Here is an 18044-nt window from a genome sequence, read left to right on the forward strand (position 1 = left end):
GCTATGGGGGTACTAATGCAGACTCACTCCTGAGCTGCGCTCTGTGCGTCTCTTGTCACATACAGTGTGGCTTAGCCCCGCCCCTGCTTACTGGCTGTGAATGACAGCAGCAGGAGCCAATGGCTCCCACTTCTGCCTCTGAGCCAATGAGCAGACAGAGAGAGCACAGGGCTGGATCGACAGGATCCAGGTAACAGCACTTACCTGGATCAGGTAAGTATAATAGGGGGGCTGGGGGGAGCTGCATACAGAAGGTGTTTTACCTTAATGCACAGAATGCATTAAGGTAAAAAAAAAAATAAAAATCTGCCTTTAGAACCACTTTAGGTGGCATTCCCTGCAACTGATGCCTTGGCATTTCACACTTTTATTAAGAGTGTAAAAAGGGCAGCTGATTCAAGCAGTGAGCCAATTACACTCTTATCAATTACATTAATTCTAGTCCTCAAGAATACAGCACAAAACCAAAAAAAAATGAATTTGAAGCCAAGAAAAATGTAAACAGGACTGATAAATGCTAACCTATGGTTATATTTTCCAATACAGCTCTATCAGATACCACAAATCCACCACTTTGAAGAAGCTCCTGGTACATCGATTCTGGCAGATCTTCAGGAGTGTCCACACCAGCAAACGTTACGTTAGGGAGAAGCCTCAGCTGCAGCAAGCATGGAATCTGGTCAAACAATACACACAGTCAATCAAACATCATTCATTTTATACACACCAACAAGATTTAAGTAGATGGTAGTACCAATTCAAAAGGACGTGGTCAGAGCACCATAAGGTTTATCTTTTTTTAACCCAACCCACATACACAGTCCAGTTGTGGGTGGATTAGTAAAGGACTGCTGAGCTTTGTATCTCAACTGACCTTACAATATAACTTGCAGTGTGATTCCTTATACTAAAAGGATAAACATTTGTTTATAAGATTTTCTTCTCTCTGCTAGTCGTACAGTTGATGACAAAATAGTATTTGTGTGCAGCTACTAGTCTTCAGAATAGCTGAACAAGTCTGAAACAATAAAAAAAAAAAGGAAATTTGACTTACCTGTAAGACCGCATTCCCACTTGGAATGCACAACAAAACACACAGGAAACACGCTGCAAACTCGCATCATGCTTGCAGTGCAATTAATTGATAATAGCACCCCAAACGTGGTTAGCAGATGCGCGTTTTGCCCTGCGGCAATTTATTGCCACAACATACGCTGAAATAAATGTTTGACGCCTTACGCCCGAAAAGGTTCTGGAGCTTCTTTGGCGCATTTGTCACGCACAGGGCAACCCATTTAAGTTAACAGGCTTCCTTATGCAAGATGTGTGGGCTTGGAGAAATAGAGCTAGAATCGGATGGGATGCCGGTTAGTGTCGGCTCTTGCTCCACTGCAAGGGGTGAATTTTCATTCTGAAATTTAGCGTTGTACGGGCCTTCGACAAAGCAAATCTTCTGTTTTACAAGGTCTCCCTTTCGCCTTGTCTCTGCCATAGCTATGTGTTAAGGTACTCCCGTGTGGGGTACTCACGGAGTAGGCTGCAGAATAGGGCAAGTGTGTCCAGAAAGCTACCCAGGTGCAGACCGCCCTGTAGTAAATCCTCGTGGCAAAAGGATGGGGGAAGGGGCCTGAGAGATAAGTTTAACTTTGATGTGTCATTTGAGAATCTGTACTGAATTGTTTGTGTCTGAAGCTTTTCACTTATGTGAGTATATGGAAATTTGTTTTTACTAATAAATGTTACTTGCAGTAATGCACAAGGCTACTGCGCCCCCTTTTTCTCGTCTTAGGTTTACATTTATAACAATACCTGATATACAAAGATGTTCAGGATTACTTTTGACAAGCTTTTTTTGCATCTGTTATAATATTACAACCCAAGACAAACTGGTCTGACCTGTTAATACATTGTTCAGCAATGTGTACATGAATTATTTACACAGTTTATAAAAGCGGATTCCTTTTCACAGGCTTCTCACATTACTAAAGGATAAAAATTGGAGGGTACAAACTGCTAATCATCTACCAACACAAACCTACAACACAATGTCACCTTAAAAATAGCACAAGCATAATTTTTAACAAAAAAAAAAAAAATGTAAACAAAATAAAACTTGAACTAGCAAACTGTTAAAAAAAAAGAAAAAAAAAAGGATAGAAAATATATGCAATGTTTGAAAAGTCTACCTTATGTATCTGTGAAGATACATTTTCATTCCTTATGATAACCAGAAGTTTTTTAGATTCTTCTTGCTCGCTGTCACAGAAGTCCTGTGGTTCGATCGGAGCGTAGCCATCTTTTATTAGTAACGACTGTAAAACAAAAAAAAAAATGAAAACATGTTACTGTCGGTGATTAAATTGTTGTTTTTACAAAATTAGAGGCCCTTTGCACACTGTGGGGTTGATTTACTAAAACTGGAAAGTGCAACATTTGGTGCAGCTGTGCATGGTAGCTAATCGGCTTTAAAGTTCAATTAACCGGTTCCCGACCAGCCGCCGCAATTTTACTGCGCAGAATGGCACAGGTGGGCGAAACGGCGTCAGCTTACATTGGTTTGCCTTTTGACCACAAGGGGGCGCATGCTGCCGGAGCTGATGTGAGTGCTCGGCGGGTGCGATGACCACCAGGCACCCGCGATCGCTCATAACAGATCCCAGTTCTCTCAGGGGAGAGGAGACGACGGAGGAGGAGGAGACGACGGAGGAGGAGGAGGAGACGACGGAGGAGGAGGAGGAGACGACGGAGGAGGAGGAGGAGGAGGAGACGGAGGAGGAGGAGGAGGAGGAGACGACGGAGGAGGAGGAGGAGGAGACGACGGAGGAGGAGGAGGAGGAGGAGGAGACGACGGAGGAGGAGGAGGAGGAGAAGAAACTAAGGAAAACTATTTTTTATTTTTTTTAAATTTGGGATATTTATTATAGCAAAAAGTAAAAGATAGTTTTTTTTCAAAATTGTCGCTATTCTTTTGTTTATAGCACAAAAAATAAAAACCTCAGAGGTTATCAAATACCACCATAAGAAATCTCTATTTGTGGGGAAAAAAAACCCGCCAATTTTGTTTGGGTACAGAGTCAAACGACTGCGCAATTGTCAGTTAAAGTGACGCAATGCCGAATCGCAAAAAATGCTTTGGTCATTAGGGAGGAAAAAGCTTTCGGGGCTGAAGTGGTTAAGCTTTGACAAATAAAAAACAAAAACCTGGAAGCTTATTGGTTTCTATGCAGAGCTGCACCAGATTTTGCACTCTCCAGTTTGTGTAAATCAACCCGAGTGTCTTGTTAATATATAAATTCAAGGCCCCAGTAACACTAGCCGTTCAGCTCTGATGCATGAGGCTCTGGCATTAAGGAGCAGGTGGTGCACTGTCCAGCCCTTCTGCCTGTAAAACTATGAGAAGCTGACAGCAGCTGTGTCTGGATGGTGCACTTACATTTAGAGCAGGGCATTCATCCTTGATTGCGTATGACCTTAAACATAGGTACCGTTAAGTCCATCATCCAGCCGCAGCAGCCGTCTGCCTCTCAGACTTTTACAGGCTGCCAGCAGCAGGGCTAAATGCTGAAATCTGCTCATAGTTTACATGCACCTTCAACAATTCTCTCCCATGTAGAGTTTAGCTCCGGGATGGCTGCTGGGTGCGGCCATCATGGATATCAGGAGCACCAGCAGACTCTAAGTTATCACTCATGTGTATTCCCGTTCAATGCTCCCCTGTCCACTACATAAAAGGTTATGTAGGGACAGAGGTGAGGGGTGATGATGCTGGGCCATTTTTCTTCTTTTTTTTTTTTTTTTTACTAGTAATGGCGGTGATAAGCGATTTTTACTAAAGATTAACTTTTACCCCCCAATTTAGCATTAAAATAGTATCAAACCTAAATACTGTACAAAAATGTATTACAATTTGCAGCTTACCAATTCCTATGTCATGGCTGCAATAGTTTTCCTTTTTTTTCTTACTTTCTTTCCTTTATCTAACCCTCTTGTATTGTATTGGTACTGGAGGGATTTGGCTTGCAGAGTGTTTGCTGACCTGTGCACTCCTCAGCCCTACGCCCTGCGCACACTCCTCAGCCCTGCGCATTACGTACCCTCTGCAATCTGTCCCGAGTTCTGCACTATATACACTATGCTATGTATTTCTTACTTCTGATCACTGCACTCTGTACGATATACTCTTGTTTCTACAAATTATTCTGCTACGGTCTATATGCATCTTTTAAGCCTAATACACACAGGCTGAATGTCGGTCAGCATCGGCCGGTTCAATAAAAACTGGCTGACATTCAGCCTGTGTGTACTGCAGCTGGTCGCACAGAAGCCGGCCGTTCGGCTGGCTTCCGTCGATGGGGCGTGACCGAAAAAGGTCTGCCGAACGGCTCCCGGTTGGAGCTGACCAGAGTGTTCTGGCAGGGGAGGCTGTGACCCTGTCAGAAAACAAAAGCTCAGCAGGGGAAATAGCTGTACTAACATCATATTGTCATATTGTTAGTACAGTGGCTCCTCCAGAGCTGTCAGGTTTTTTTTTTTTTTTTTTCAGCCCTGCTAGGTGGAACGAAACTACTAGTACTACTACTAAATGCAGCCACAGTTAGGGATTGGTAAGCTGCAATATAATATATTTCTGTTTTTGGATTTAATATTGCCTTAAAGGAGAAGTTTACCTTCTGTAACATGTTACACCCACATTCAGAGTGTAACATGTTCAAAAGCACTCCTTACACCATCCCCCCTCAAGGTCCCCTTTTGACAGCCAGTGAGTGATCCTCTCCCCCCGCTGGCTGTCACAAACGAAAAAAAATTCCATGTTCTATGAATGGGAAAACTACAAGTCCTTTTGTGGCTGTTGGCCTGTACTTATCAAACAATCAGAGCACTGTTGATCGTTCTCTAGTAGTTCATTGAGCCTTCCTGTCAGAGTGTAACTGCCTGCCTGTATCAAATGTACTGGCAGACAGCTACACAGACAGTCTACAGGGCCGTGGCATTACACCCATGATCTGCTGATCAGGGTGCAATGCTTTACTGGTCCAACACAAAAAAAAAAAAGTGCATTGTTATCTGCAAAAAAATGTATTATTTTTTTTTTTGTAAAAGTGAACTTATACTTTAACTACTACTTTAACAGCTAAAATTTCACTACCCTACAACACTTACTGTAGCAACTAGGAAGATGCTATAGCATTTACAATTGTATGAAAGCATCTGCTAAGGCAAGTATGAGGAGCTGTGAAACTCCACTTTTTCATCACAGAAAATGTAACACATACAAATCAATGGTAATAAAGATAGCAGCAGAGTTAGTGAGATAAGACAGAGGGAGAGCAAGGGGGGGAATGCAAGGGGGGATGCTAGTCACAGAGCGGTCGTAAAACTTTAGCATAATGTGTAAGGAAACCAATATCTAAATTCAGGCCATTATTCTTCGTGCTAAAGTTTTACGACCGCTCTGTGACTAGCATCCCTCCTTGCATTCCCCCCCTTGCTCTCCCTCTGTCTTATCTCACTAACTCTGCTGCTATCTTTATTACCATTGATTTGTATGTGTTTGGTTTTCTCTTTTTTTTTTTTTTTTTCTTCTGTAACATTCTGCTTAAAAATTTGTGAATCAATACCGCTTGGACCTTGAAGAAGGAGACATACCCCGAAAGCTTGTCCTGAAAAATTGTATGTTAGTGCAAATAAAAAAAGTATCACGGACAGTACTCAATTTTCTCTGTCACAATTGCACTAATACGGCTACAATCAAATCAAGTATCACAGAAAATAAAATCAATAAAAAATATATCCTTCAGTTTGTATACATTACAATGTATGTTTTCATATCATCTAAGGTGTACAATACCTTGTATGATTTTTTTTTTTTATCTATTCAGGTAGTATGTGCATTAGAAATACAAACAAACAAGAGTGATGTTGGTCTCTAGATGGTGCTAAAGCACAGTTAATGAGCTCAGTGCTAGCTTTTAGCACCATCTAGAGACCACCAACAGCACACTTGTTTGTGTGTTTTTCTTCTGATCACTCCTCAACTCCAGGGAATTTTTGCATGAGCAGCAAGGTCAAGTGGTAGGATTTGAATTCAATTGTTTTTGTTTTCCCCCTTTACACTAAGGCTGTAGTGCCTGGATGTTGGTAATTTTCGGTACGCGCATTAGACACAACATTAAAAGGGGGTGCCTCCAGGGAAACCGCCTCTCCGGGGGGGCACCCAAAGAAGAGGATGGGCCAGGAGCACCGCTGGGGGAACCCAGCAGGTAAGTATGACATGTTTGTTATTTTTAAAAAATATATTATGACACTTTACAATCACTTTAAAGTGCATCTATAGGCAGAACTTTTTTTTCTTTTGGATAGAGTGGGGAAGGGTTAGCTACAAATTTTCTTTTTGGCTACAGACACATTTTAGATTATATTCACACTTCCCTGCGTGCACTAGAATTCAAAGTTTATGTGGGATCTACTGTGCATGACTAAATGTTAGACGGTTAGGACAATTACAGCTGGCATTTTCTGTATACACAGAGCACCTACAGGTGTATAAATCACATGAGCCAGTAAGATTTAAGTGTGCAGGGAAATGTACAACTGAGAAAGCACTATAATATCAATATATAACTATATATAGAACTATAATAACTCTTTCTGAATGGAACACTCACAACAGAACCCAAAGATAATTCTTATAGGGTGCAACATTTCAGGGCCCTTCCCAACTCCAGCTTTGCTTTACTAGTTCTCTTTGGTACCCTCCATATGGGCTTTTTTTCCCCCAAAATGGCCATAAAAGTTTAACTAACCCATTAAGTTTTGAGTGGTGATATATAAGAAGAGGGGGAATCACAAGAAATTTGTAAAAATATGAAAGCAATAGCTAGAGATGGAATAATTTGGAATATTTAGATGTGATTGATGAAGAGAGGAAGAATGGGTGAGAATGTTGTATGTGAGGAATATATGGGGAAAGGGAAGGGGGAGAGATGGGAAGATAAAGGAGAAAGTATGGTTCGTTTCCTCGCTCCTTCTGTTTTTTCTCTTTTTTTTGTACTCACCTTGTTTTGTGAAATGTACACTAATTAAGTAATGTTGTAATAATGGAAAACAAATGTATTTTCTCAATAAAAAGTATATTAATCGAAGTTTTGAGTGGTGAGGGGTTACAACATGTCAGGTTTATATCACTGCGCGCTAGAGATTCACTTTCCACATTTGTCCCAATGAGATTTGTCAGGGGACTGAAGGTGAGGGAAAATCCAAAAGTTTTGCATTGTCTCCAGAACACACACACACACTGTAACCATTGCCTACAAAGCTGAAGGATGTGTTTTAGCTTTTGATGTACTTTGCATTAGTATTAAAGGCTTTTTTTTTCCCCCAGAAAAAATATAACAAACATGTTATACTTAGCTGCTCTGTTCAAGGGTTTTGCACAGAGCAGCCCCGATCCTTCTCTTCTTGGGTCCCCTGCGGACTCTCTGCGCTCCTCCCCCTTAACGAGTGCCCTCACAGCAAGCCACTTGCTATGGGGACACTCATGCGTACTTGCTCCTGAGCCTCGATTTGTGTGCCCAGCCAATGAGGAGGCAGAGACCCAGGAGAGCAGCTGCTCTTGTGCATATCACAGGATCGGGATTGGGCTTAGATAATTATTGGGGGGGGCTGCGGGTAGAGCTGCATGCTGAAGGTTTTTTACCTTCATGCATAGAATTCATGAAAGTAAAAAACCTTTAGGCTTTACAACCGCTTTAATTGTCCGGACTATAGAGACTGGCATGTCCCAATGCAAAGGGCTTTCTAGCTTTCTGGTTGAAACTAAAAAGCCCCTTAAAACAGCAACATATTTCCTATTCAGTACAATCCACATATAATAGGACATACCTAGTTACTATACAGCAAGTGTTTTAGTAAAAGATGAATAAAAGCAACTTGAATATTACCTTTGTCAATGAAAAGAAATCGTCGACTTTTTCATCATCATCCTGATCCACATTGGTCTTGCTAAGATAAAAGTAACAGTTCTTTTGCGTAGACTCTTTTGCTATGCCGTGTAATCTGCTGCGTAGGTTAGTGCAGAGATCGGAAATAATATTCCCAACAGTCTGTGATTTGGTGGACGTGGGGTCAAATGTCTGTCTTAATTGTCGGTCACTCTCTTCTGGTGCCGAACAGGCTGAAGTCCTCTCTACAGCAGTGCCACCCAAGCCAACACGGCTCAGCTTTAGGTGATTGGACTGGGTGCACTCCCTAATAATCACTGAGATATCGCTGTTTGCTTTCTCCAGTGAGCTCTCATGCCTCAACCGGTTAAAATGATAAGGAGGAGAATATCTACGTGTTCTTACTTTTTTAGGAGTCCTAGAATAATATGAAGGCTTGTTCCTTAGCTCATCCTCATAAGCTTGACTGTAAGAACTGCTTTGGAACAAGCTGTCATGCCCTCTATAGTCTCTCCTGTGAGGTGTACAACGGACTGTAATAAGAAGAGGGCTTATACTCTTCGTTCTGGACCTTGGGAAGCCTGGAATCCTTCTGGAATCAAACATTGTCTGAAAGGGAGGCTCAAAAACATGTAGATCTGTGGATGATTTTCTTAAAACCTCTTTTAATCTACACATAAAACGCAAATGCTCCATGTCAAGGGTGTTTTGGGTGAGGTCACTTGAGACCACTCTTCTATTCACAAATAAACTGTCATAGTCAGATCTGCCAGCATAAATGCTTTCTTTGTGGACCACAGGCCGAGTTCTTCCAACATCTCTTAACTTTTTAGTTATGATAAAACTCCTGTGATGTCTAGGGCTAGAATAATCCGGGTCTCTGTGGTATCTTGATGCATGTTCACCCATCTCCCGCCGTGATGTATTTGGGCCAGAATTCCTTTTAGAATGTTTTTCCTTTCTTGAACGGCTTGGTTCCAAGTGGGATGTAAGCGCTTCCGCCTGAGAACTGGGGAGCTCATGGCTTTCCTTCTGTAAATGTTTACTTGTTTTATGTGCTAGAGGTTCTTTATAAGCTCGAACAAATTCAATGTCGTCGTCTGAGGTTTCTGACCAGCGATCATATTGCTCTTTACTTATACTACCAGTATTTAATATACAACAGATTTCAGACTGGTTCTGGCCAGGATCCTGATCCATGTGATCAGTGAAATCATCACGAAGTGGGGATACGCATTTATCTTGAGAAGTCGGCTGCTCTGCTTCCTGACAAATAACAGATTCGGTCAAACTTATAGAAGGATTATTTTCTGCTATTTCCTGCACTATTTCCTCTTCAAGAATGTCCAATTCGAGAGTTTGGTTTTCCTGACTATCACTGGGGCTTTCCACAAGGCTTACAGTATTTACTTCATGTTTTGAATCCCCTATTTTAGTATCTGTCTGCTCCTTTGTGTGCTCTTTACCAGGTTTTTCATGAACAATGAATACCTCATCTTCAGAATTAGAGCTGACGTGTTGGCCAATTCCTGAACCCTGGCATATAAGTTTTAATCTGGATAAAATTTCCTTACGAAGTCTATTTCTCTTAATTTGAGTCTGGTCTTTAGTGCTTTTTTCAGACTTATAAGGAGAAAGGCTTACATTTACATCATCTGATGTAGAGTCACTCTGTGATTCAATGAAGAGGTCATCTACATTTGTATCAATACATTTGCTCACTGGCTGATTTGTGGCACCACCCGAATCTTGTATGGTTTCATAAGACTTTGATTTTCCAACTACAGTAATTGCAGGAGCAACCTCGTCCATTGCCTCTGGTGATTGAAGCACCTCACAGCTATTTCCAATTTCCATTATATCAGGCACCATGTGATCTTCTGTATCCAGATCAGTTTGCACGTTCAGAAAATCCACAGATGGACTATTGGCCATGGTTTCTTTATCAGCAGGAGGGATCTCTATGCCATGAATCTGTAATTCCTGTTTTTTGGCAAGTGTAGAAATCGAAGTTGTCAATATCTCATCAGCAGCTTTTAAACTGAGCTTCTCAAACACAGAAATGCATTCTAAATCAGCAGCCTTACTAGAATCAGAGCCAAGCAATGAGGCCTTTTCTCCTAGGCTTTCGGAATCAGAAAATTTACTGGCTTCTGAGCCATAAAATAAGGATTTTTCTCCAAAATATGTCTTTCCATCTTCCCCCAATATTTCAACACTAATAACAGGCCTAACTTCCTGGTCACAAGGTGTTTGTGTTTTATCAGGAGGATTTTCACTCTCATCTACATCAGAGATATTTTCCACTTCTATAGGTTGTAAAAAATTGTCAACAGCTTCTGTGCCTTTCTTCTGAAAGTCTGCAGATACTGTGGTAAGGTTGTCGATTTTATCAGCATCAATGTCACAGGTTTGGGAAGGACTTTGGCTTTGAACTGGTAGGCTTTCTTCTGTCTTTTCAGTTTTATTTATCTAGAAACAAAAGGCATATTTAGAGCACAGAACGGTAAGGACCACCAGATGCAAGGTTTGCCGAAAACATTGAAATAAAAAAATATTAACTCATCTCATGCAGCTAAATTGTATATTAAAACAATGCCTGTGGTATGTAAAGAATAAAAACGTTGTACCCAATAACAATGAGCAAGGCTGATTTAAATAATTATAAGATAAATGCTATTGATACAGCACATTTCCCCTTTGCTTGTTTTAAATTACACACATTCTGTAGAAAACAGCCCCATAAAGGCAGGTAAGGCAATATTAATGCTGTTTAAAAGTGGTAGTAAAGTCCTTTTTCTCGACTTATACCTACAGGGAGGCCTATCATAAGGCTTACCTGTAGGTACAGTAAATATCTCCAAAACATGCACTATTTAGGAGATATTTACTTTAGCAGCGATGATGTCACCGGCATACGCGCACTGCGCTCTCTAAGAACGGCATGCTATCCATTGAGAGAGCCATGTCGTGTCCGTGACTCCCGCACAGAAGTGACTTCATCATGGCTCAGCTATTCACACGGCCGCAGTCTGTGAACCTGAAAAGAAGACTGGGTGAGGATGGAAGCCGTGTCAGCAGGATCTGCGAGTGGTCGTTCCTGCTTTACAGAAGTTGATCAACTTCTGTTGAACTTAAAATGGAAATTTTTTCTCAACCAGAGGCTGCAGATACTGATCAGTGTAATCTGGCACTTAAGAGTGCCTGCTGAAAGATTACAATATCTCAACAGGAAAGATCCCTCTATCTAACTCGCTTGTATAAATGGAGAAATCCATTTTTTTTTTTCCCCCGTTCTGCATACAATCCATTTATGACCAGCCTATGATGAAACTGCCTAAATTGGGTCAAAATGTAAAATAAAACATTTTATTGCACTTTGAATATTTTATTGTTCTCAATAAAGTGGAACTTTTTTTGGGGGGGGGAGTGGTTATCTGGTTTTGAGAGGTAGCCGCATCCACTTCTGCTCAGATCGCCTAGGCCAGTGGTTCTCAACCTGGAGGTCGGGACCCCCTCGGGGGTAGAATGACGATTTGCCAGTGGTCACCAAATCCTGGGCTGTTCCTGAAGCCCGCACCGCTCTCACAGCCTTTTCGCAGCCGCTCATTCAGTTCACGGTATGGCTGAGGGGCAGAGACTAGAGGCGAGCTGACTGGTGAGGAATGTGAAGTGGGAGGGGCTGGAGGAGACCCTATCTCCTAATTTCGGCATAGGTGTCACTGCTGTGAGACATGACAAAGTCGGAGACACGGTGAGTAACACTACCTGTGATTATAGTTGCCATTAAAAGTCTGCACTACATTCCTTGGATCAGCAGATGACCTTGATCAAGAGCACCTAAGTTGGCTGATCAGAACTCCCCCCGTCACTGCCGCTGATCCCACCCCCCCACCAGCACTGCCACTCATCCCATTCCCCCCACCAAGGAGTAAGAGAAGGAATAAAAATGAAGAATACATGGAAGGGAGAGGAAAAGAGGGGGAGGAACAAAGAAAAAGGGAGAGAAAGAACAAGAAAGATGGCTAGAGAGAGGGATGGGGGGGGGACAAAAAAAACAGGAACTTACGATAGAGAGATAAAAGGCAAAGAAAGGAGAACAAAAAGTGGTACATCCTAAAATGTACCATATGGGGTTTTAATACTGTACGAGTGGAAGGGACTCGGGGAGCGCTAAATGTCCGTGGGTTAGGTGTGCAAATTACTTGCCTTTCCTTCGGTGCCGACAACCCACGCTACGAAAATTTTTCTGTTAGGGGTCCCCACAACTTGGGAAATGTTATCAAGGGGTCACAGCACTGGTGAGGTTGATAACCACTGGCCTAGGCAATCTGAGCAAAAGTTTGCCCGCAGCCTTCTGGGACATGCCACAGGTCCCAGAAGGCTGTGGGGCCATTCACAAAGTGCAGCGCAGCACGCGCAGTGGGAAGGCGGCTGTGAAGCCTAAAAGGAGTCAAAGCCATCTTTCCACACTAATGATGCTGGCACCGGGAACTCAGACTGGTGACGAACCAGCTTGGGTGAAGATGGCTCTGGATTCTTGGACAGGAAAGTGTCCTTATATTAAAAGTCAACACCTACAGTATTTGTAGCGGCTGACTTTTCATTTTTTGTTCCTAGCTAAAGATCCTCTTTAATTTAAAAGCACTTAGTAAATATAAATATGACATACTAATATTAAACAAGATAAGTAACACTCATCTAGCTTATACTAGGAACATAATATATAGTTGCTCAGAAGAGGACAAAAAGCTCTGTATTCAAAGAGTTTATCACATTTAATTAAAAAGAAAGTAACTAAAAGAGCAGGCATTCTATTTTACTTTGTTGCTGTCTTGTATTGAATCCTAATGTATTTGTAATCAATTTTTTATTCAACTACTGTTTCCTGAACAGGTCTGAAGCAGTGCACATTATCATATACCCCTTCTCCCCCCCCAGGCCTGAGTAAAGATGACCTGAATAAGCACAAAAGCTAGCAAATGAAATATATTTGCTTAGCTAAGAAAGAGTATCAACCTTTTCACTATCCCACTTAAAAAAAAAAAAAAAAAAAAAAAGGATCTCTAAAACCAGCAGAATGCTTTGGTTTTCCAAATCATACTTACGTCAGTGCTATGATGTGTAATTTGTATGGATACTGTGTTTATTTGGAACTGATCATCTTCAGGGCTTCCATCATCATCCTGGTGGAATGCAGCCACAGGGGCTTCTGCAGATGTATCTACCCGATCAGGTTTTTTATTAGTATGCAACGTTTCCTCGACAGTCTTCTCTGTATTTATATCTTCAGTGTCTGAAATATCACTGGAGCTTGGGCTTAATTCAAGCTTCTCCATGTTCCCAAATGGAGCAACCTATAATCAGAAAATAGACAAAAGATAAACCGCACAAGAATTAAGCGCTTTTGATATCATAATTAACAAGTTATTTTTGTGAACAATGCAGCTATAAAACTGGATAAACCCCTATTAAAGTGAAACTGACCTAGCCTAAAAAACGTGTTTTTAGCTGGCTGTACATTGATTAAAATTTTAATCAGTGTATGGTCATCCCTGCTTGATAAAGATTACAGAACGGTGCACTGTGTCCGTGTCTCTTCCTCCAGCAGCTGAAAGCCGGTGGGAGGGAGAGGGGGAAAAACCGTCTTTCAGCTGCTGGAGGGAGAGACACAGACACAGTGCATCATTCTGCAGTTGTCCTCCCATACTGCCGCATCGATCCCCCTACAGGAGGACCAGATGTCCTAAACTATTTATAGACAAAGGCTTTCAAGTATAATTGTTTATCCTATTTCCTACCAATATGTTTCTGTATGATTTTTGTTGGGTTTAGGCCTCATGTACATTGCTGCTGCTAAACGGACGTTTAGGAGCAGTTGGGCATTTTTTTCAACTGCTCCTGAACGCTCCTCTATGTTATCTTATCAGTACATGTACACAGGGTCGTTTACAGTTGTTTCTATGCAGTTGAGTTTAGAGGCTTTTTTTGGAATGCAAAAAAAAAAAAATGGGTTCAGAAGCTGAGTTTAGAGGCAAACGCTTCTAAACGCAGCAACTCCCGTTTAGCCATGTTTCATTTACAGGCATTTTTCATTTTTGGCTATTTTTAAAAAAAAAACAAAAAACACGCTTCTAAATGCAAACGTGGCATGTAAACGCGGGAAAAACGGACGTTTTAAACGTGGGTTACTATCTGTCAAGTTAAGTCGTTCTGGAGAGGTTGTAAAAATGTCCCGTGTACATGAAGCCCTAAGGTTGGGAAACGGTAAGGGGTATTTGGGGGGGGGGGGGTGTTAGTTTTTTTGTCTGTAAACCAAAACCTCAATAAAAATCTGTCCACTTCAAAAAAAAAAATACAGCTACAATCACCTAGCATATAAAAAATATATGGAATCACTGTGTGTTATAGAGGCATGAGTACTAGACATAAGACTTAGCTTGGTAACATATGAATGTTCATTGTCTTGATTATAGCCAGAACTGTCTGTATTTCTGAAAACTGTATTAATGGAGGCAAGCTGCATCAGAAACAGAAGGCTTTCTATAGTTATGTGCACATGAGAGCATTGCTTGATGTGGCCATTTTTCAGCTAAACTTACATATGGAGTGCAGTAATAGGAAGCTACTTAGAAACCTGCCCTGATCACTGTTAAGGGCCAAATTCACACCAGTACATTGATCTGCATTTCAGCGCAACTGTAAAATGCAGATCAACGGAAGGACATCTGAAAAACAATTTCCACTAGCTCATCCCTGCTAGTGGACATAAACTTGGAGTGCAAGCAGAGCAAATGGTACAAGTTCATTGAATTCTCTGCAGCAGTACACCAAAACAGGATTCCCTGAGCTCAGGCTGATCATGCTCACAAAATTAACGGTTCTCTCCATTATATGATTTGCTTTGCTATAGACTTAAGCTGGCCATAGATGGGTAAAATTTTGAATGAAAATTCTTGGGAAAAGAAGGTTTTAAGAAAGCTTGTTTTTCTATTAGTGGGGTGAAATCGACGTTCATTTTCGACTGCAGTGATGAGAAAATTCGGAGAAGCAGGATGGAAACATTTTCTTGAACAAACAAATTTCTAACGTGTATGTGGTTTTAGTTTGGTTCAAAATCAAATGTTAACATCAAACGGAATCTTTTGAACGACAAACAAATGTTCTGAGAATGTTTGTACGACCTTTCCTAAGAATTTTCCCTTGAAATTCTATCCATCCATGGTCAGCTTTAAACACTATGCCCTCTCCAGCCTATGTTCAACTCTGCTATAGATCTATCGCTACATCCTCTCCAGGCTATACGGAGGTCAGTAAATCCTTTCAAGTCTTTGATTAGTTCAGCCATAGCGCTATCACTGCTTAGTCTAACAGGGAAAATTAATATATCAATCATGCATCTCAAAGATGCATACATACAGTGTCTAACATGTTAACAGATGATTTTTTCCACAGGAAATCATGCGGACCTCATTCCTGGGGAACTGAGCATTCCCATCAAGAGATTTTTCATATTCACTCACATTCATCTATACTATAGGAAAGGAAATTTTCCTGTGTTGCACATTCTTCTTTCCAAAGGGAAAGATCAATACTTGTATTGTTGTACAAGTTGTATAAGTTGTATAGACTTCTCCTAAAGTCAATACAACTTAAAAAAACGCCACACTAAATATATCTTTAGCCAAATCTTTAGACTAATCTATAGTCAAAACGCTAGTTCTTGTTCTGGAGTATTGAGGGATTGAAACTCCTGGAAAGTTATGATATTCTATGTAATGATTAGGTTCATTTTTCTCAATTTTTTGCTGTGACCATTATCTTCTATACCCATGACAACTTAAAATTTTTAATTTTTCTTTTTCAGCAAAACAAGAATAGGGGGGAATTTGTCCAATGGAGACACATATTCCAGTGACACCTGTCCAAGGCCTAATTCATGCTTCTGCATGTGGTTCCTGCAGCTGCAATCACCCATAAAGAAAGCGTAGGAGATATGTGCGGCTGCCAATAATCCGAATGGCACCCTCACGCACTGGAAATCGAGGCAGCTACTTCCTGCACTGGAGTGAAGGAAAAACTCCCAAAAGGGATATAGATGACAAAAGAAAACTTTACAGCTTTCAACCATGACCAAAATCTTGTTAACATGTTCCTGCCAAGTGCACACATACTTGAAGTCACAGAGGTGGGCTTTCTTCCATTGCCCCACATGTGATGCAGCATGTTTTTGTTCTGGGAGCACTCTCAGCACAGTCACCAAGCTATGTCTGAAAGCTCTTGGTCACTGCCAAGGACGGGCTACCAAATATGTGATCATTGTGAGGTGCAATCACGATTAGGAAGCCGGCCATTGGATTCTGGCGCTAACAACTTCCCGGCGGCAAGAGGTTAACATCTTGCAGCAATTGCGCAGAAATAGGGAAGCTAATACTTTTCATGACATTGCTACTCAAACGCAGATTCAGCAATTTATGGAATAAATTAACAAGATGTTTCTACTAAAGTGACACTTACCTCACGGGTGTCTTTTTTAGCAAGCAAAGGCTCATTCTGACACTCTTCCTGCTCATCTGATTTTTTCCCTAATGTTTCATTTGTGGAAGAACTTGTTGTAGCTTCTTTAGAGCTGTTAGCTGTGAGCTTCAAATCAATAATGGAAGCTTTACCAGCATTACACTCAATGCCAGTACAGGAATCCACTTTTTTAGTGTTCTCTGCCAGCAAATCAATGTTACTTTTTGCTCTGTCTTGACTTCCACTTGGCATACTAGACTTTTCACGGTGCACAAACTCGAGGAAAATTCTTGATGTGTTTGGCCTTTGAAGAGTCAGACGTTTGACATCACTTAAGCGTATCCCAGACTCTAAAGCCTATGATAAAGTAAAATGTAGACAATGGAATAATTACCAAAAATGTTAAACACAAATTATCTTTTAGGCTACAAGATGCATTTTTCACTCATCTTCTACTGATGGCATTAAAGCAAACCTGTGGATTTAACTTATTCTATAAAGAGGCCCCAGGTCTACAGAGCTGGTAACTTCACGTGATTGCTTGGATTCTACTTGTTGGGAGAGTTCTATTATACAAATATTGACCACAGCTTTTAAGGTTGCGCTCTGGTATAAGCCAAGCACTGTACATCATATACACCCTCTCCATCGTAAAGCCGGATATACACATACCAAAGATCATCCGGTTCAGCTGAATTTCGGTATGTGTGTTCAACAGAAGCCAGTCTAACGTCCGGCTTATGTAAAAAAAAAAAAAAAAAAAAAAAAAAAAATTAAAACAGCATTTGATCAGCACTTGCAGCCAATGACCTCTGTGTCAGAATACAAAGACACAGCGGAAGAGATCCCAGCATAAATACAAGCATGTTGATGCAGGGATCTCTTCCACTGCATCAACATCACTTGTATTTATGCTGGGATCTGTGAGTTTTTTTTTTCACCTTCTCACTGTGTATATCCTGCTTAATTATTTGTCATCTGCCCACAGTACATTTACATGCTGGCGGTATGTACAGGCAAAGCGAGGTACCCGCTGTCCAAGCCACAAGACACAGCGGAGTGCGGATTCCGATACTCAGAGATCAATACGACTCATAACAGCTTTGCTAGTGAGCTGTGATTGGCCCACAGCCATCACATGGTACTTGGGCCAATCACAGCACCCTGTACCATGTGATTAGCTGTAGTCAATCACAACACAGATCACTAGTATTCACAGCTGTCATGAAACTACCTCATTAATGACAGTTTAAAGCATTGCTGGTACAACAATCTTCATTGTACCAGCAAAGTGTAGAAAAAAAAAATCCCTGATCACCCCCAAAGTATACTATAATGTTACTATGGTAAGTATTTTAGTATATTTAAAAAAAAATGGTAAAAAGAAAAAAATATTTAAAATATTGAATAAAAATAAAAAAATATTTTAACATGCAGTCATCGGTCAGTGTGTCCCTGATCACCACCAATTGTCATGTCCCATATGTCTAACACTTACTTTTTTATAAAGATGACCGTATGGGGACGTTTCTCTTGGTCAGTGTGTTGGACAGCTTTCAAGATATTATGGTTGCAATATTTGCTACA

The 18044-nt window shown here is 41.0% G+C and overlaps 1 protein-coding gene across 6 annotated transcripts in view; it reads right to left on the reverse strand.

Moving 5' to 3' along the window:
- TASOR2 (transcription activation suppressor family member 2) overlaps nucleotides 1-18044 on the reverse strand; it is a 118466-nt gene that overhangs the window by 15447 nt on the left and 84975 nt on the right. For all 6 annotated transcript variants that reach the window (XM_073619399.1, XM_073619398.1, XM_073619396.1 and 3 more), the window contains 5 exons: nucleotides 16458-16814; nucleotides 13049-13297; nucleotides 7941-10412; nucleotides 2187-2312; nucleotides 523-676 (listed from right to left, as the gene is read on the reverse strand). In XM_073619399.1, the coding sequence (XP_073475500.1) occupies nucleotides 523-676; nucleotides 2187-2312; nucleotides 7941-10412; nucleotides 13049-13297; nucleotides 16458-16814 (3358 nt within the window). The remainder of the gene's footprint in view (nucleotides 1-522; nucleotides 677-2186; nucleotides 2313-7940; nucleotides 10413-13048; nucleotides 13298-16457; nucleotides 16815-18044) is intronic.

The sequence above is a fragment of the Aquarana catesbeiana genome, linkage group LG03, assembly GCF_042186555.1.
Source record: "Aquarana catesbeiana isolate 2022-GZ linkage group LG03, ASM4218655v1, whole genome shotgun sequence".
Classification (NCBI taxonomy): domain Eukaryota; kingdom Metazoa; phylum Chordata; class Amphibia; order Anura; family Ranidae; genus Aquarana; species Aquarana catesbeiana.